Genomic DNA, 20,056 nt, shown 5'->3' on the forward strand with positions numbered 1-20,056 from the left:
GCTGAGCAGATGCTGCCTCGTCTCACTCTCCGCGTCTTGACGCAGGTTCCTCAGCCTTGAGGTGGTGCAAGGAGAGAGAGGAGTGAGCCTCCTCCACTGCGGATGACGCTATATGATGGAGTTATTTATTTATTTGCCTTTATTTACGCGTGGCCGGCCCTGGCTTTTTAAAGCCGCTCGATTATAAGCAGGTGTTTCATCGGCGTTCCTGCTCTTGCCGCACCACCTTTGGCTTTCTCACTGCCGTTTCATCCAGTAAAGAAATATCCCCTCCTATCCTCCATCAGTGCACCGCTTTGACGCTCACCGCCTCCCCCCCCCATTCCTCCCCCTCCCTTTTCCCCCATTTTGCTCTCCTCCTATTTGAGGTGAAGCTGGCTTTGAGGATCAAGTCCCATCCATTGTTCTTCAGCCCGCTCAGCCACTTGCTCGCGCTCACTCTCTCGTGTAAGCACACACGCACGTGCATTTAAAGGCGCATTTATCCGCGCCTTTCATCTGTTTCTCAAAGTCACACACACACTGATTTTCTCCCCATAAACACACACAAGCCTATTTTGTCTCATAGAGACTACAGTGCAGTAAGTGCTGTAACTGCGCATGCGTCCTTTGCTTTACATTACACCCTTGTCCCCTATGTGGTGTATCAGGTGAGTTCACCCAGTCATCTTCCGGGATAAAGACACACACACAGAGTTTACAGTGTGGGTCAGGGCAGCATTGATGCTCTGCTTTACATTTGCTATCAGGGAGGCTGCGGTGCTGTTAGAGACGCGCGCTGGTTAACCGACATTCAACAGCATTTTGGAGCTTTTTATTAGAGCAGTCTACAGTTGTTAGCTGTGCACAGTGGGCATTGTGGAGTCTGTTGGGGCCCCTCCAACCAGCATTCATCACCATTATGTTATGAGTAGTCTGACAGCACCAACAGCAGTCCTCTAAAACAACAAGGAAAACATTACTACAGCAGAGACCTTGTTTATTTTAGCAACAGTGACCAAGACCAGGTTGTCTGGTTATGCAGTGTTAATACTATAGAGTGCTGTGCAAAAGTAACTCCTCATTCTGTTATGCTTTGACAGAAACAAGAGGAATAGATGCACTGGTTTACTGAAAGGTTTGCAAACATATGAGGATATAAATACCAAAAATAGAGTTTGTACAGTTATTGAAAGTCACAGCCTGAACTCTCTTAGGCAGCTTTCTCGACATTATTTTCAGTAATCTTCAGGAAAAGTTCTCCAGGCTTCTTGAAGGACATTCAAAGCTCTTCTTTGGATGTTGACTGCCTTTTGTTTTATCGCAGTGAGACTATTTCTGTCGAGGCTTCTGTGAACAAGTGGATCCGTTGAAGGTCCAGATGCCACTGCTGTAGTTTAAGGTTTCTCAGCCCTCAGGGCACTACCAGGCACCCGGTGCCCCGAGCAGTCATCTGCCTTGCCTGGTGTCAAGAAGCACATCCAGCTATATATTACAGAATTTGCATAATTCTGCTAATAGACCCCAAACAAATATTCATATGTTGTGTAACAGCATATGAATGAATGAGCTGAACTGCTTGAAAATTGTACTGTATTATAAAATAAAAAAATTTAAAAACTCAATCAGGACAGTATTTTTTTAAAAGCATAAAACCGATTTTAATATAATTTTTATTATTAGTTTCCTTGTTCAATATATTATTTGATCCATGATAAATACAAATACTACAAAGCCCCACAACTGCCATATGCACAAATATACAGGTATACCATATAGGCTGAATAGCAAATATATAAAATAAAAATAATAATTAAATGAAAGGATCGCTTGGAAAAAACACTTTTTTCAGCAGCAGTTTCTTTAAAAGACATTAACCCACCTCCTGGTTCACAGGGTCAAACCACTTGAAATGAGCACAAAAAATGTACTAAAACATAAATTGTGTTAAATTGTCAGTTTGGACCAACAATTTTAAATTTTTTATGGAAAGCAAGAGCTGCATCAAATATAGCATCTGATTTATAGAAAGATTTTTTAAAATTACAAATGAATTAAAATTACAGGGTAATTATTGCTCCCAATCCACCTGAAAAATAATGGGTGAAAACCATTACTCCATGCACAGCATACTTGTGTGCACCCCCCATCACCCACCCCTTGACATCCAGAAATTATTTTTATTTCTACGTCATCTATAATTATCTTTTTGGGCTCTATGAACAAACATAAAATGAATAACTTCAGCAACAACAGCTGCAGGTCCGTCTTCAACCTTTTAAAGTTTTCGTGGGTTTACATCATCCTGATGTCTACATCATCAGTGAGATATGTTCCTTCTGATTCATTTATGAGGGATAAATTGCAAAAATATGCAGGGTGCAAATTAATAGTTACATTTTTTTTTTTGTTTAAATGTCGTTAAAAGGTTAAATAAACACTCCATTTTCAATAAAGTTTGAATTTTTAGGTAATCGTTTCACAGTTCAGGCTTTGAAGGGTTAACCAGTCAACGGTTATACATAAGAGGTTATTTATTCTCATAGTGTGCTTCTACATGGAAGTCATGCTTGTATAAGCAAGTCATAAGAGTGCGTGACAAAAAAAACAGACCAAACAAACACTAACACGTTCCTATACAAGACTTTAAAATGTTATAAACATGATCTGACTCGACCATTGTCAATGAGCTACACTGTTAGAGAGTTAGCTCCATCCGGTCGTTAAGTGATGACGTGACGAATCCTACTTCCGGGCCTAAAGTAGCCTGCGTTTAATATGGCTTTTGTGTTGTTAACATGTTTAATGTTTTGTATTTTCTTCTATTTAATCTCAAAAAGCTCCTAAAACAGTCACTGTTGACCTCCCTCGGCTTTTATTACCGCTAATCATTTATTTAAGATCAGTTTTTAAAACCTTAGGATGTAACTACAGCCCAGCCCATGCAGCAGTATATGAATGACTAACCTCGTATTGTGGATGGATTATCTCAGTTGTTCTCCTGGCTGAAGTTTGGTCCTTTTACAGCATCCTGCCATGCGATTACATTTGTTCCTGACCACCGACAACACTCACGGTAACTTTTATCGAGTGGAAAAAAAGTTAGCTTGTTTATATTATGCTAACATAGCTGTGTCGCTAGCGGTCACGTAGCACATCATTATATACCAGCTAGCCCAACTTCAGTAACCCTACAAACGTCACTGCTGTTTAGTTTTCTGTCTTCATTTATGTTGGAAGTGATAACAGAGCTGTACGTTTTAATTTGTTTCCAAAACCCCGCAGTCAGGACATGCTATATTGTATTTAGATAGAAGCTAGCGAGCTAACTTCCTGCTAACTTCTAACTCCGTTAAATGTCATAAATTCCGTTTTCATGGATGCCTGGATGTTAAACTCAATTGTTACACCTGGTAGAGCAGAACGCTGATCATTTTATTAAAGATGAAAGACTTTAGACAGTTTTTCAACTCTCAGTAATGCCATAGTGATCGTTTGATATATGGACCTGCAGCGGAGTTTAGGCCCAGACACGGCTAGTGACGTCAGACTGAACAACCGGATTATTAGCTCTGATAGCTGGGATCACTACATTCTAATGCAACCTTGTAATAAAGCAGCCCTTCACAGTGGCTCACAGGGAATTTAGAAGGCCAGCGATCCCACTGTACTGTACCAATTTCATGAAAGTGGCTGATTTCACTTTAAGATTTAAATATCAATTAGCAGCAGTAGCAGAATATGTGCTGAGAATGTGTGTCTTCAATTAAGATTAAGGTACATAAATAAAAAGAAGAAGAAAGTGAGTAAGGATGTGTTGTTAACTTTGGCACTGCCCTGTGTTTGTATTGCAGCTTAGAAGGAAATTTATTCTGGTAACCTTTCCGTGAAGTTGCAAGGAAGTGAGAGGACCACTCCACCCAATCTAAAATTAAAAGTTACAAGTTTCACCATGTTGACTCCTTTTTCATGATTTAGGAAAGAGCGGTGCCTGCAAATGATTACTGACTGTGGAAAAAGACACTGGAATTTATTGCGTTCGTTCTTGAAATTAGAGATTTCTGCTCAAAGACCCTCAAAGTTCGGGAGGCAGTTTTATGCCACTTACTAATAAGCGCAGACATAAAGATTACTTTAGTCTCAGAGAGGATGAGATAACCTGTGACGCTGGAGGTACAAATACATGAGAATCTAGTCAGCTACTGGTTGCATTCTGGAAACCGCAGGGTTCAGATTGACAATTTTTCTGTGACCAAACCAAATGGAAGCTCAATCATGAAATCGCTGCATTTTCGTAACAGAAAGCTCAATAAATAAGTAGCATCTGGTATGAATATGAAATATGACAGAAGACATTCAGTCTTTGGTTTGTTACTAGCTTGAGTCCAGAGGTCATCTCCTCACAACACATGAATCAAAATGACTTTTCTGTAGCGCTACTGGTTATTATTCCCACTTATGAGCCAGTCGAAAAAATCACAAAGTTCAAGTTCCTTTGAGGGAACCCCTGGTTGTGGCGCCAATGGCGGAGGTTCAGACGGAGCCCTATCGAAGCTGCTGGAGGTAGCTTGAGATATATCAAGTGGACCGGGGACAGTGAGCAGGGAGAGCAGAGACACACTGTTTGATGTATTGTCTTGATCATAACTCTGCTTTGAGGAAAAAGAAGGCATGGGTGATGGCTCCAAACCTGAAACGGCTGGAGCTAAAAGAGAAGGAGGAAGAGGATTTTGAAGAGGTGATGGTAAAAAAGTAGACGGTGAAACTGAACTGCTTGGGTTTCCACTAAAGCGACATGGAGGCATTTGGGGCACGCAACCCGGTGCTACTACACCCGCACTTCCAGCCTCTAAATGGGAATAAGGGGGTGTAGCGTCAGCTGTAGCATTTAGAAAAGATGTTTTCTCCTTAAAAAATCCGTCCACTGTGTAACCCATTTCACAGAGGGTGTCTTGCTCCAGCGTGGGCTGCGCAGCTGTGGAGAGCACACCGGAGGGAACGGGGTTTGAAATAAGACCGTCACAGATGGGTATACCATTTGTTGTGCTTGAGGTCATTATAGGTTCTTTGCTAAATAAAGAGTGCGGAGCTGTGTATGTGGTGAAAGATGCTGAATAGGGAACTGTCACTGGGCTGGAGGAAGAGGAAGAGGAGGAATTGAAGAGCTTAGGTGAAGAATGAGCAGAGGAGGCTAATGTTGTGTTAGCTGGAGGAGAGACATGGTTCCTTTTGACGCAGTCAAGGCTCTGAAGTCCCAGGCTGGAGGTCAGAGAGAAGGGGAGCGCAGAGGAAGCAGCCACGGTGGAGTCCGAGGCCTCGGCGATTCCGTGATGGTTGGAGCTGGTCTGACAGTCAGCTGAAGAAGAACCCGCAAGGCTGGAGGGGAGGCGGCAGTAAGGTTCGTGACGCTCCAGCGACGTCGTTAACAGGTGCAGCTCCTTTTTCAATGCAGCGATCTCCTTATGAAGAGCCGAGTTCGAGTGCTCAAGACTCTGGAGTTCCTGAGGAGACAGAGGGCAAAGGGGAATAGGAAGCGATTAAATAAGGGGGTGGGGGAAAAAAGACAAAGCGGAGGGATCAATAGTAAAGAAGAAAAGTCAGGTATATCTTTATTATCCCTAACTGAGGCGCTCACCAGCCATAAAAACTTATTACAGACATACATCAAAGGACAAACAATGAACGCAATCACATGCCACCCACATAATATCACACCAAGCCTGTGCTGCGCAGTAATAAAACGACACAGCGAAACAATCTTAATGACGCTCCTTTAAGGCTCCGAGAGTGTGCAGCAATAGAAAGCACAAGAGGCATGAAGTGTGGCCAACGCCAGAACCCCAAAGGAGAACTGAAATATTGCTCCTAAGTGACAGCGCTGCAAGATCAGCATGAAACGAGTGGGTAGGCGGTGGAGAGAGAACAAAAAGTGATTCCTTGCTGATAAGTGCAGACTAATGCATGGGACCAATTAGGAAAATTTTGAATTGAAATGTGGCAAAAAGCTTTCTCAATAAACGTGCCTTTTTGGAGCATTTACAACGGTTTTCTTTACATTTAGCGGTAAACTTAAAGCACTTTCGAGATGCTCTTCCTTTTTTTAGTGGTCATATATACATACTGTTACATTGGTGGCCATAGTTTCAAATACATACAACTAATGAACTCAGTCTTTAACAATAAAATTCACTGTTTTTGACTGTTTTTTTCTACTCTTGGATCTGCCGGGGATATGCCTAATATAGTCATCTCGGACAGACTGTGGCTGAAGCCCCATCACCTGCTGCTCAAACCTTCGAGTCGCAAAGAGCAGATAATAATAAGAAATCTGAGTCAGACCTCAGTAAGTTAGGCCTAGAGATCAGCTGATGACCCTCAGTAACCCCCGTTCACTATAGGGGGAAAATAAATGTATATTCCACGACCACCTCTTCGGCTTTGGCTGCTAGCAGAGTCTTCGGTAGTTTGCACAGAAGGCTCCAACTCCTGCAAACACTCGCTAGCTAACCACCAGCCGGCCGATAAACTTGAAACAGTGCGGCGTAAACAAGAAGCAAACAAGAACAAAGACCTTCAAAGTAAAAGTTGTACCTCATCTCTAAAACCAACACACGTTAAAAGGCACAACTTCTTGACGATGAAGGCAAAGGTTCTCTGTTTTTAGCTGAGGTCACACTTCTTCCCAAATTTCACTACTGCCACAGACAACTCAGCGTCTTCCATAAAAACTAGAGGCCATCTCTGACTAACCAAAGCAAACACAGGGTGATAACACTGACGAAAGGCAATTTCGCCTTAAGGCGATGCCTAAAGTGGGCCGGAACAATCCGGAGCAGCATTCCAGCTCATTCAGTAAAGTACAGAGTAGTTAAATGTGATTGGCAGATTTGACTAATGCATAATGACTAATGATTTCATTTGCAGCCTGCTTTCAGCTGACAGCATGGAGATATCTGCTTAGTTTCCAAAAAAAATGTAGTTCCTAAGAACAGAAGAAAAAGGAGGTCAGCATACAACAGCCTCAAAGATATGAGTGAACAGAGAACAGGAGAAGAAGATGATAAACTGTTTTCAAAGTTAAGAACTTTTCAGCAAGGGACATTTGATAAAATGGAAATCTTACTTGCAGTACTTGAATCTACACATGATTTACTGCTAATCATACTATTTTATCTATATATTGCAAAACTGTGAAGGTTGCATGAAAATAGTAGTCATTGTGGTGCAAGTTACGGTGGCAGAGCCTGCACACACACACACACACACACACACAAAATCTACTGTTGAGTTCAAAAATTAATATGCAGCTTGTCTCTAAGTGACTATTTTCACCCAGCAGTAAGGTTCCCACAGCTGCCAAATCCCACTTTAACCTCTACACAAAAGAAGAGCTTTTAAAGGAATGGGTGAAACCAGCAGCTACACCAGCCTTTTTGGAGCATTTACAACGGTTTTCTTTACATTTAGCGGTAAACTTAAAGCACTTTTGAGATGCTCTTCCTCTTTTTACTGGTCTTATATACATACTGTTACATTGGTGGCCATAGTTTCAAATACATACAACTAATGAACTCAGTCTTTAACAATAAAATTCACTGTTTTTGACTGTTTTTTTCTACTCTTGGATCTGCCGGGGATATGCCTAAGATTTAACTAAGGATTATTTTGAACTGTGACCCATTCAAATCTACTCTAATGAGCCGTCACTTCAGCACAGCTAACATCCATCTACTTTTAACATCAAAGTGTAAACTTGACAGTTGCCCTGAAGAAGAGTCAGAGCTGTGCTATGCAGTTGTGAGTCACGGTCTCCGTCCCATTGAACTGTAAGCTGCTGACACAACTTTTAGTTTTTAACAAGTTCGAGTGGCTTGAGGCAACGACACTTCCCAGAACTTCAAGTGAAGCACACACACACGCAGCAGAACTGAAAGAGAAGGAAAGAGGGAAAGCGAAAGTGCGAGTTCCCGACACAAAAAAAGACACGCACACACATTCACACCCATTCATAAATTTGGTACACGCAGACATATTGAGCAGGTTACAACAGGTAGGATGTAATCTAAAAGGAAAATAGAGCTTAGTGGTAGTAAAAGAGCACGAGCTCGGGTGCAGCACAGCAAACCGGTGGTTTTGTTTTCTCTTTGTCAGAATGAGAGTAATTAAACACATTTATGAGCGTGAACCGACGGACGAATCAGATTAGTGACATGACAGGAGAACAAATGCTTCTTTTTACTGCACAGAAACCTGAATTTGTACAACTCAACCTGTTGGTTAAATAGGACTCTGTGGCTTAGGCTCATCCTCATGTCCACTCATACTTTTTTGGAATTGGAAATGGCAAATTTGTTTAAGATAGTATTAGGAAAAAAATTGACCTAGGCTAAAGAAAATTGTACAGAAATATATATACATATGAAGCATAATTATCAAATTATCAAACGAAACTGCAGATCTCATGTGATGGGAGAAATTTTAAAACTATGAGCCAAGTAATCTGGCTGGAATACAGAAGTGCAAAGTTTAGCAAAATAAGACAAGAGGAACCTATTAAAGGTCTCACAAACAACCAAAGCAGGTGACCAGCGAAGTGAACGCAACACAGGAAGCGTGCTAAGATGCGGCATTCCCACCGTGCTTAAAGATGCACATCAACAGATTAACTGTATGTACAACTGTGTGCCACTGCTTATCAAAATCACCAGCATATGACGATGCACAATAACTTAGTTCCATTTAGCTCTTCATGTAACTAGTAGCTAACATTATTTCAGTATTTTAGAGAACACCACCACCTGAATACTTTCTGCTTCAATGGATGGGTTTCAAATCACAGTAAGAAATCTTGAACACCACATTTTTACAATAACCCTTCATAACTGTAATGCATGTATGACCTTGAAACAGTTTTCAGGGCTACGTGCTGTTAGGCTTGTCATCAAGCCTAACAGCACGTGGTCATCAAAGATACTTTAGAAATCTGACTGAGTGCTCTGGGAAGCGTGTCCGTGTGTGCGGATGTGTACCCTGACCTGTGGAATTTGCACCCGCCCCCCAGGGGAGAAAAAAAAGACAGGCAAGTACAGATTGAAAACAAATGCGTCTGTGTGTGTGCGTGTGTATATGTGTGTGTGGATGGCAGACAGGAAAGGGAGGGCTGATAGGGAGGGCAAAGCAGAGGGAGTGAAAGTCCTTCTCCTAAAGCAGGCTATTTACAAGAAACGCCTGCAAGCATGCTGCCAGATTACACAATACGCACGCGCGTGCACACGCACACATACACACACTGCTCATCAAACAGGCTGTGTGAGAAAAGGAGACAGAAAGTGACAGAGTCAGAGGATGACAATGGAAGGAAGCAGAGGGGGAAAGGAGTCAGACCTCATGAAGTTCATCTGCTCTCTCTGTCTGTTTTCTGCGGCTCTTCCTCGCTGCATCCCTGTTCTTCTCCCGTCTTTTTGGCCCTCTGGGTCCCATCTGTTGTCCCCCTCTTTCTCTCTCCTGCCAAAACAACAACAGAATTAAGGAGAAATATCTGGGGTTAATTAGACCGCACAGTGACACAGTGGGCGTTCAAGTATGCACTTCTATTTTGACTTTGGCTTTCTTCTTTTTAAAGGGCGTGTATCGATTTCATTTCGATACCGCGTTTTTGTTTTAAAGGTATAACATGACTCACAAGGTCATGAGACAAACCAATCACATGAGACAGTGCGTGTGGCCCTTCAAAATAAAGCGGGTCAATAATACGTGAAGTGCTTTGATGCAGCGCGTGATGCGAAGCAAAGGCGAGGGCTGACAAACCATATGACAAATAACAAGGAAGATTCTTTTTATTGCACACAATAATTCAGGTCTTTATTAGACTACACCTTCCATTCATTTCATGAGTTCAATTTTCACTCAGCACAGCTGTTGCTGACTGTTCTACAGGCAGTATATACAATCTGTGTATACTTTGCAAACACACACGATAACTGCAGTAAATAACCTGAGCCGAACGTGAACTGAGGGTTCAGGGCACCAGAGGTGGAAGACCAATACTCAGTTTAAAAACTAATAACAATAATGATAATTAAGGTACTAATAATTTAAATGAAATTTAAATAAATCACTTATTTTACAAACAGATCTGTTTGGAGGGCTTAAAGTGGATCTGAGTTGATAAATAGTGGTTTTAGAGGCAGTGGATGATGATTATAACTAGCATGACTAATAATTAATACTATATATTACTATATATTGCTGTATATTACTATACAATAATGATAATAATTATAACTTTAGCTTTAATAATATATCATTTTTATTTACAGTGTAAAAAGGAAAAAAGCCAGAGGTTCATTAATCAGAAGAGGATCTGACTCAATATAAACAGTGAATGGGTGTTATACCTGTTGTAGCCCATAATTATAACCAATATCGGTGTGAATTTCACATCACATAAGTTTACTCTTAGCATCAACAGCGTGAAAAGGTCCATAGGATGACCTGAATACGGGGATTTGATGATCGAGTCAAGAGACGAGAAAGAGGAACTTACCGATCCTGCAGTACTGCTGGGGCTGGCGGACTCGGACCCGGACCCGGAGTCCATGTATAACGGGGACATCTTGACCCACGCTCCTGCAGCAGACTGGCTCACCTGTCGGCTGGTCGCCTGCGGCAGCACGAGGCTTTCACCTGTCTTGGACCATGAGTGCAGCAGGGGAAGCCGTATCCATTCATACGCGATTATCGGGATATCAGGACAGAGCAGGAGTGCAGGTTACAGAGCAGGTAATGCTGGGACCTGTTGCCGTGCTACAGACTAACATCGGATGTGTTGCTTGGTGACTGTGTGGCGCTGACTGAGGCGCTCAGTCGCTTTATCTGATGACTTATGAGTTCAGCAGGTCTGGCAACAGATGATGCAACATGATGCTGCGGTTCTCTTTCTCTTTCGGTTTCTCTTTATTTTAAACTGACCCGTTGCCTTGCAAAGCTGGAGGGGGTGGGCGTGCTGCTTTCAGGTGCAGCATGTTAGTTTCACTCCCCACACGTGCTTACAAAGTGCATTCGATTTATCTCTCACACGCGCACATTGTTGTGCAGCTTCACGTCACGCAGTAAATCCGTGTTTTTCTGCTAACATCTCTGACATGTTAGCGTCACACTTTTAAGGTCCGGATTGTGAAAAGACCAACGTGTGAAATCCTAATTTCCGACAGCACGTGAATGCGTTATTTTAAATGGCTGGGGAAAGTTTCACAGGGGCAGGAAGCGCTCGGGTCTGCTGACCATATATAGACTAAGGTGTCTCCTTCCCCACGTGCAGGGAATTTCTAAAGCGGATTGCCAGGAAATTGCTGTCCAAGCCTCCAGAAACAAGCCAGCGCTTAGAAGAGTTCTCGGCAGAAAATGATGTAACTTTCCACAGAAACATTTGAGCTCTGATGGCTTCAGGTCTTCTAAGCCGAGAAGAAAATGGCTAACTCATGGGATTTTCAGAGATACCTGATCCAGCCTGTAGGCTGAAGGGTTTGTTTGTTTTGTCTGCATGTCATTGCACATGTGTATAGTGACAATAAAATGCATTCTATTCTATTTTCTTTCTCTCCTTTAAACTTAGCTTAATATTAGAAGCTGCCCTTATTTACTTTTTTACACTATTGTCTCAAATTTGAAATGTAACATTTTATCTCTGAGATGTCAAACATTTGGTCCGAGGACCAGACCAGACTCACCAAGGGATCCAATCCGGCTCACTGCAGGGCTTGAAGGGCTGGAAAGTTTAAAATACAACGCATCTGGGAAGTGTTCACAGCACTTCACTTGTTCTACTTTTTGCATTGTTACAGCCTTATTCCAAAATGAATACATTCATTTTTCTCACTTTGTAAATATGGGGTATTATGATTGGAAAAATTAATGTAATCCTTTTTTTTAGTGTAAGGCTGTAAAGTGACAAAATGTAGAACAAGACAAGTGCTCTAAATACATCCACTGTATGATATATTCGGTTTTTCCTAAAAAAAAAACAAAAAAAAAACAAACCAAAAAACCCCCCAAATGCTGCTATTCCTGGTGTTAAAGAGTGAAAATGTTTTCCAGCTGAAGTGGTGAGGGAAAGTACCAACAAGGTAGGTGGTGTATCCTCTTGACAGGAAATTAGAAAGGGAAAGTTGGTGGCGAATTAAAGACATACGGGAAAGCATTTGAAGGAAGAGTCTAGAAAAAAAAAGAAAAAGACAAAAAAAAAGTGGGAAATGAACAAAGTGCAATGAAGAACTGAGAAGCTAAGTGTACAGCAAGAAAAAATGTTTAGAGTGCATTGAATTTGAGTCTCGGCAATAAAGGAAGGCAAAAATAACTTGTCAATTGGCTAGACAGAGATCGAGCTGGAACGGATGAGCAGCAGGTTGGGGTGATTAAGGATAGAGTTGGAAATGTGCTAATGAGTCAAGTCAGGGTGTTGACAAGTTGGAAGAAATACTTTTGAGGAACTGATGGGTGTAGAAAATGTAAGAGAGAGTAAGATGGGTGGAACATGGATAAGAAAGGATGAAGTGAGGGCAGCTATGAAGAGAATGAAGAGTGCAAAGGTGGTTCATCCAAATGACATACACAATCAAAGGTTTGGACACACCTTTCCATTTAATGGTTTTTCTTTATTTTTACTACTTTCTATATTGTAGATACATCAAATGTTATTAAGCAAGATATATGGAATTATGTAGCAAAGAAAACATTGATAAAAAGCTCTAAATATGTTTTATATTTTAGATTCTTGAAAGTAGCCACGCTTTTCTTTGTTGACAAATGTTTTTTCTATCACAGGTCTGCCTTGTCAGGGTTCATTTGTGGAATTTCTTGCCTTCTTAATGCGGGGTTGGGACCATCAGTTGTACTGTGCAGAAGTCAGGATGGTACACAGCTGACTGTCTTATTTGACAACTGTTAGAATTCATTTTACGGCAACCAATCGCATAAGTGAAACGATAGTCTGTAATTTCTTTAAGATCTGAATCTAAGTCAGTCAAAATTTGAATGTGTCCCAAAGTGGAGTTACAAAAACCATCAATCGCTCTGGTGAAACTGGCTCACACGAGGACCGCCCAGGAAAGGAAGACTAAGAGTCATCTCTGCTACTGAGGAAAAATTCATCTGAGTCAGCAGCCTCAGATTAGAGCCCAGATAACATCATAGACACATCTCTACATCAAATGATCAGACTGCACGAATCAGGCCTTTATGGTCAAATAGCTGCTAAGAAACAACTCCAAAGAAAAGCAACAAGCAGAAGAGATTTGTTTGGGCGAGGATACAGAAGGATTCAATTCAATTCAATTCAATTTTATTTATATAGCGCCAAATCACAACAAAAGTCGCCTCAAGGCACTTCATAGATAAAGAGAAAAACCCAACAATCATATGACCCCCTATGAGCAAGCACTTTGGCAACAGTGGGAAGGAAAAACTCCCTTTTAACAGGAAGAAACCTCCGGCAGAACCAGGCTCAGGGAGGGGCGGGGCCATCTGCTGCGACCGGTTGGGGTGAGAGAAGGAAGACAGGATAAAAGACATGCTGTGGAAGAGAGACAGAGGTTAATAACAGATATGATTCAATGCAGAGAGGTCTGTTAATACATAGTGAGTGAGAAAGGTGACTGAAAGGAAAAACTCAATGCATCATGGGAATCCCCGGCAGCCTACGTCTATTGCAGCATAACTAAGGGAGGATTCAGGGTCACCTGGTCCAGCCCTAACTATATGCTTTAGCAAAAAGGAAAGTTTTAAGCCTAATCTTGAAAGTAGAGATAGTGTCTGTCTCCTGAATCCAAACTGGAAGCTGGTTCCACAGAAGAGGGGCCTGAAAACTGAAGGCTCTGCCTCCCATTCTACTTTTAAATACTCTAGGAACAACAAGTAGGCCTGCAGAGCGAGAGCGAAGTGCTCTAATAGGGTGATATGGTACTACAAGGTCATTAAGATAAGATGGGGCCTGATTATTTCAGACCTTGTATGTGAGGAGCAGGATTTTGAATTCAATTCTGGACTTGAAGCCAATGAAGCGAAGCCAAAACAGGAGAAATATGCTCTCTCTTTCTAGTCCCTGTCAGGACTCTTGCTGCAGCATTTTGGATTAGCTGAAGGCTTTTCAGTGAGTTTTTTGGACATCCTGATAATAATGAATTACAGTCGTCCAGCCTGGAAGTAATAAATGCATGAACTAGTTTTTCAGCGTCACTCTGAGACAGGATATTTCTAATTTTAGAGATGTTGCGCAAATGGAAGAAAGCAGTCTTACATATTTGTTTAATGTGTGCATTGAAGGACATATCCTGGTCAAAAATGACTCCAAGGTTCCTCACAGCGTTACTGAAGGCCAAGGTAATGCCATCAAGAATCTGGTTAGATACCATATTTCTAAGATTTTCAGGGCCGAGTACAATAACCTCAGTTTTGTCTGAATTAAGAAGCAGAAAGTTAGCGGCCATCCAGGTCTTTATGTCTTTAAGACATTCCTGCAGTTTAACTAATTGGTGTGTGTTATCTGGCTTCATAGATAGATAGAGCTGCGTGTCATCTGCATAGCAGTGAAAATGTATGCTATGTCTTCTAATGATGCTGCCTAAGGGAAGCATGTATGATGTAAACAGAATTGGTCCTAGCACTGAACCCTGTGGAACTCCATAATTAACCTCAGTGTGTGAAGAGGACTCTCCATTTACATGTACAAATTGGAGTCTATTAGATAGATATGATACAAACCACTGCAGTGCAGTACCTGTAATACCTACAGCATGTTCTAATCGCTCTAATAGGATATTATGGTCGACAGTATCGAATGCTGCGCTAAGGTCTAGCAGGACAAGCACAGAGATGAGTCCACTGTCAGAGGCCATAAGAAGATCATTTGTAACCTTCACTAAAGCTGTTTCTGTGCTGTGATGAGCTCTGAAACCTGACTGAAACTCTTCAAATAAACCATTCCTCTGCAGATGATCAGTTAGCTGTTTGACAACTACTCTTTCAAGGATTTTTGATATGAAAGGAAGGTTGGAGATTGGCCTATAATTAGCTAAGACTGCTGGGTCTAGAGATGGCTTTTTGAGGTTTAACTACAGCTAGCTTGAAGGCCTGTGGTACATAGCCGATCATTAGAGATAGGTTGATCATATTTAAGATCGAAGAATTAATTAATGGCAGGACTTCTTTGAGCAGTTTTGTAGGAATGGGGTCTAAAAGGAATGAACATTAGACCGGTGGACATCTGTGCTTTGGTCTGATGAGTCCAAATTTGAGATGTTTGGTTCCACTTGCTGTTTCTTTGTGCAATACAGAAAAGGTGAATAGATGGTCTCTACGTTCATGGTTCCCACCGTGAAGCATGGAGAAGGAAGGTGAAGATGCTTTGCTGGTGACAATGTTGGGCATTTACTGAAAGCTGAAGGCACACTGAACCAGCATGGCTACCACAGCATCCTGCAGCAACATGCCATCCTATCGGGTTTGCCTTTAGTTGGACCATCATTTATTTCTCAACAGGACAATGACCCCAAAACACACCTTCAGGCTGTGTAAGGGCTATTTGACCAAGAAGCAGAGTGATGGAGGTCTGCACCAGATGGCCTGGCTTCCACAGTCACCTGACCTAAACCCAATGGATGGTTTGGGATGAGATGGACCTCAGAGTGAAGGCAAAAGGCAAAAAAGTGCTCAGCATCTCTGGGAACTTCTTCAAGACTGTTAGAAAACCATTTCAGGTGACGACCTCATGAAGCTCATAGAGACAATGCCAAGAGTGTGCAAAGCAGTAATCAAAGCAAGGGGATGCTATTTTGAAAAACATGTTTTGAGTTATTTCACACTTTTGTGTTCACTACACAAGTTGATGCCTTCAGTGAGAATCTACAATGTAAATAGTCATGAAAATAAAGAAAAAAGATTAAATGAGAAGGTGTCCAAACTTTTGACTAGTAATGTACATGTGGAGAAGTGTAGCTACTGATTTAGAAGAAAATGGTAATGTGCAAAGCTGTAGTAACTACAGAGAGATAAAGCTGATGAGCCATACCATAAAGCTACAGGAAAGATGTGCTGAAGAGTTGCTGAAGCTAGGTTAAGAACAGAGGTGACGATCAGTGAGCAGCAGTATGGAGAGTAAGAGCACTACAGAGGTGTTGTTTGCTTTGACAGTGTTGATGGAGGAGTTTAGAGAAGGTCAGAAGGAGTTGCACTGTGTTCTTAAGGATCGAGAGAAAATATAGGATAGGTCAGACGAGAGGAACAGTGGTGCTGTATCAGGAAGTCAGGAGGGTGGTGCAGGACATGTATGAGGACAGTGAGCCAGGGGATAGGATTACCATCTTGCCCCTTCTTGTTTGCAGTGATGATGGGCAGGTTGACAGATGAGGAGCCAGAAGTCTCCAGCAACTCTTATGTTTGCACATGACATTATAATCTGTAATGAAAGCAGGGAGCAGGTGGCGGTATGCTCTGGAGAGAAATGGTAAATGGCCTGTATTTGTATAGCGCTTTTACTAGTCCCTAAGGACCCCAAAGCGCTTTACACAACCAGTCATCCACCCATTCACACACTGGTGATGGCAAGCTACATTGTAGTCACAGCCACCCTGGGGCGCACTGACATAGGCGAGGCTGCCGGACACTGGTGCCACCGGGGCCAGAGAAGAGTAATTAAAGTCAGTAGTGAAAGTGAAAACTGTTCTAAAATAAGCTGACTGCTTAGGAACGCTGCAGAAGTACAGAGTGTGAAAAACAGCATCACTATCAATCACAAATATCCACAAAAAAATCTTGATTTTCACCATCTTGTGAAGGCACCGCTGCAGAAGTATTTGCATACAATGACATTTGACCACATCCACACCAGCTCCCTGTGAGGGAGAGCTATTTATAATAATATGTTTTACTTAATGTAAATAGATTAAATGAGTTATTTTAGACCAATTATTGTTAGAAATGTCACATCTTATTTAAATATATTATGTTTTCTCTAAACAAATTCATATTTTACATTTAGATTAACTGAATTGTTTAATTCCCACATAAAAATGTTGTTAATTTAAATTGTTTTGTTATCTTAAGTAAATCACGCAAGAAAAAAATATGAAACAACTCAGATTTTACTTTACAGTTTAAGAAACTATGTTTTTGTTTTAATTTATTTTTTAAGAAGAATAAGAAGAAGAGGGAAAGAGCTGGTATGGTAAAGCTTTGGACTACAGAGCCTGAACTGTATTTATTTTCTTTGGTTCTCTGTACATTAACTTAGATTAATTCGATTTTTAATTCGATTTATTAATATTTATTAATAAATCACATTTATCACATAATTCACAAAAAGGTGTCATTGCAATTTTTCCAGTGTATTTTGTTAAAAGTTAGAAAAGAAGCGCCTAAGAAATATTTGCAAAAATCTGTACAGTGGATTCAGTGGTTGAAAACTGTGGTAAAAATAGCTGACTCGTTTATAACTCCTAAATGTAAAAATGTTCACATTTCTGATGCTTGTTTTCATTTTCACAAGATCGTTAACATTTTATATTTTGAAAATTAGAACATTCCCCAAACCGACTCAAATGTGTAATTTCCACAACAGACACAAGTAGGCGCTGCCGCAAACCATCACAGTAGTTCTCTGGCCTCCACAGCCCGGCCACACCTTAAATATGCACACTGACCAATCTGCCGGCGCCGGAAGTTGAAAGCAACCAATCCACGTTCTCTTGCTGCAAAACAAGCCAATCGGTGGCTACATGGGGCGGGATTAACACTCTGGCTTCTTCCTGAGTTGCAATGCTGCTTACGAGAGCCGAACATTATCATACTAAACTTTAAAATTATAACATACATTTATTACAGTATAACAGTTAAACGGGGCAGCGTCACGATGGGTTTACTAACAATTTTGAAGAAGATGAAACAGAAGGAGCGCGAGATGAGGCTGCTGATGCTGTATCCTTTCTGTGACAGGTTTGGCTAGGCTGAAAACAAAGTGGCATTCGTGCACTTGGTTTATTATAACTATACATGTATCAAATAAGAACCCGCAAGCTTCTCTGTGTGTCTGTGTCGTTAGATAAAGATGCCGGATAACGCCTTTCTCTTTATTTTTCCCTCTGTGCGGATTCATCCTTCTTGCTATGCTAGCTGTTACACGTATTCTAGTAAATATACGAGACGCTGATTAATCGATTAAAACCTCTCAGGTGTGTGAGTTGTCTTTAACCTGGCGCGTGCAGAGGTCTGGACAACGCGGGGAAGACGACCATCTTGAAAAAATTCAACGGGGAGGACGTCAGCACCATCTCTCCCACACTGGGCTTCAACATCAAAACGCTGGAGCACAAAGGGTAACGCGCGCACTGGCTCAAACACGCGCACACGCACGTTGCTTTGACACCCATGTTTCTTTAAAAAAAACTAATCTAGTCAAGGAAAAATTTCAAAGATGGTCGATATAATAATCTAAAATTAAAATGTGCCTATATGAATATGAAAGTAGGTATTGTGTATTGTCTTGTGTGAAAACCATGACAAATAATAAATGAAGCTTCAGTGTAATAAAGGAATAAAAGTCACAGGAAATGCTTTATCCCTTCAGATCTATTTGCCTCTATTTCCTTCCGCCTGTGGCGCCTTTTGATTTGGCTTTTATTTCTGTGTGTCAGCCTGTTAAATCCAGAATCAAAGTTAAAATCCTTCATCTCTTAAATAATCAGGCCCCATCTTACCATAAAACCAAATGGGACTATATCAGAGCACTTCGCTCTCAGGCTGCTTGCCAACTTGTGGTTCGTACGGTATTTAAAAGTAGAAGGGAGGCAAACGTTTGCTGAAAACCTCCTGTGTTAATGTACAAAAGTATTCTTTAGACCTGTTTTTTTTTTTTTTTTTCTAGCTCAGTCTGTACATTTCCATTCATGCCTCCCACTCCTTGTGTTTCCAGGTTTAAACTGAATATTTGGGACGTAGGCGGTCAGAAGTCACTGCGCTCCTACTGGAGGAACTACTTTGAGAGCACAGATGGGCTGGTGTGGGTGGTGGACAGCGCAGACAGACTCAGACTGGAAGACTGCAGACAGGAGCTCAGCACACTCCTCCTGGAGGAGGTATATGAGAATGACACACAGTGGAGTGACAGAATCCTTTATATTGGTTGTTTTGTTTTTTAAAGGATAAAAGAGTAAACGCAATAGGTTTGCAGTAACCGTTAGACCAGAAGGGTAGGTGTGTAAAAATGTGACACTCACTAGTCCTGAATACCAGCCTTAACCCTGGTATTCCACCTGTCATTTAAAAGGAATATTTTGCCCAAACCAATCAGAAGTATCCATTTATCTTTAATAGAAAGCAAATCTTTAATCGTTTTTCTGAGTTGTCTGGACTTTCTATATCTTTTAAGATATTTTCAAAACTGGGCAACTCACACTGGCCTCCATGGACCCCTAAAAGCTAGAGTCAAAATATTTGATTTCAGTATGAACACGTTATGCTATTTTTAAATAAGCTGCGCTCCGTTCTTTGCAGAGGTTAGCTGGTGCAACGCTGCTGGTTTTTGCCAACAAACAGGATTTACCAGGAGCTCTGTCCAAAGAGGCAATACGAGAGGTGAGCTCTGCACCCACTTGACACTGCATTTCAGCAATGATATAGTTGCATATATCACGGTGGATGCTGACACTTTGTTCTTCTGCAGGCGCTGGCCCTGGATAACATCAAAAGTCATCACTGGTGTATCATTGGTTGCAGTGCAGTAACAGGAGAGAACTTGTTAGCTGGCGTGGACTGGTTATTAGATGACATCGCTGCGAGGATCTTCACTGCTGACTGAATGTTTAACTGCAGACCAGCTGGTCTCTGTTCATGACCTGCCGCCTTTAGTGACTGAATGCTTTTATACTTGTCCCATCAAGTAAGGATTTACCCAGCAGTCCTGGGTTTGCACTGATTTAAAGGAGACTTACCATAGTTTACTTGTATGAACCCAGTAATAAAAGTTCATCCATTCTTGTGGCAAAACACTGCAGTTGCCTTCTTACAACATCCACACTTGATTCTTGCA

The 20,056-nt window shown here is 41.4% G+C and overlaps 2 protein-coding genes across 2 annotated transcripts; one reads left to right on the forward strand and one right to left on the reverse strand.

The window, feature by feature from the left end:
• Window positions 1-1,615: 1,615 nt before the first annotated feature.
• Window positions 1,616-10,925, reverse strand: batf2 (basic leucine zipper ATF-like transcription factor 2). The gene is made up of 3 exons (XM_085267223.1): window positions 10,526-10,925; window positions 9,364-9,483; window positions 1,616-5,480 (listed from the first exon to the last, which is right to left on the reverse strand). Exons 1-3 carry the CDS (start codon window positions 10,592-10,594, stop codon window positions 4,416-4,418), a joined length of 1,254 nt encoding a protein of 417 aa, XP_085123349.1. The 5' UTR covers window positions 10,595-10,925; the 3' UTR covers window positions 1,616-4,415.
• Window positions 10,926-17,740: 6,815 nt separating this feature from the next.
• arl2 (ADP-ribosylation factor-like 2) lies at window positions 17,741-20,015 on the forward strand. Its single transcript, XM_085267224.1, has 5 exons — window positions 17,741-17,946; window positions 18,234-18,344; window positions 18,941-19,103; window positions 19,522-19,602; window positions 19,691-20,015. The coding sequence occupies exons 1-5, from the start codon at window positions 17,882-17,884 to the stop codon at window positions 19,823-19,825; spliced, it is 555 nt and encodes a 184-aa protein (XP_085123350.1). The 5' UTR covers window positions 17,741-17,881; the 3' UTR covers window positions 19,826-20,015.
• The last annotated feature ends 41 nt before the right edge of the window (window positions 20,016-20,056 follow it).

The sequence above is a fragment of the Mchenga conophoros genome, linkage group LG3, assembly GCF_057382185.1.
Source record: "Mchenga conophoros isolate Kocher_MC1m ecotype Shallow Benthic linkage group LG3, M_conophoros_male_GT1.1, whole genome shotgun sequence".
Classification (NCBI taxonomy): Eukaryota; Metazoa; Chordata; class Actinopteri; order Cichliformes; family Cichlidae; genus Mchenga; species Mchenga conophoros.

What these genes read in the sequence shown, in the direction of transcription:
- batf2 (XM_085267223.1), bottom strand. Translation starts at nt 10,594, where the DNA reads ATGTCCCCGTTATACATGGACTCCGGGTCCGGGTCCGAGTCCGCCAGC. An exon ending in CCAGCAGTACTGCAGGATCG is followed by an intron (nt 9,484 to 10,525) that starts GTAAGTTCCTCT and finishes TTGTTTTGGCAG; the next exon opens with GAGAGAGAAAGAGGGGGACA. An exon ending in GAGCAGATGAACTTCATGAG is followed by an intron (nt 5,481 to 9,363) that starts GTCTGACTCCTT and finishes CTGTCTCCTCAG; the next exon opens with GAACTCCAGAGTCTTGAGCA.
- arl2 (XM_085267224.1), top strand. Translation starts at nt 17,882, where the DNA reads ATGGGTTTACTAACAATTTTGAAGAAGATGAAACAGAAGGAGCGCGAG. An exon ending in GCACACTCCTCCTGGAGGAG is followed by an intron (nt 19,104 to 19,521) that starts GTATATGAGAAT and finishes CGTTCTTTGCAG; the next exon opens with AGGTTAGCTGGTGCAACGCT. An exon ending in CCAAAGAGGCAATACGAGAG is followed by an intron (nt 19,603 to 19,690) that starts GTGAGCTCTGCA and finishes GTTCTTCTGCAG; the next exon opens with GCGCTGGCCCTGGATAACAT.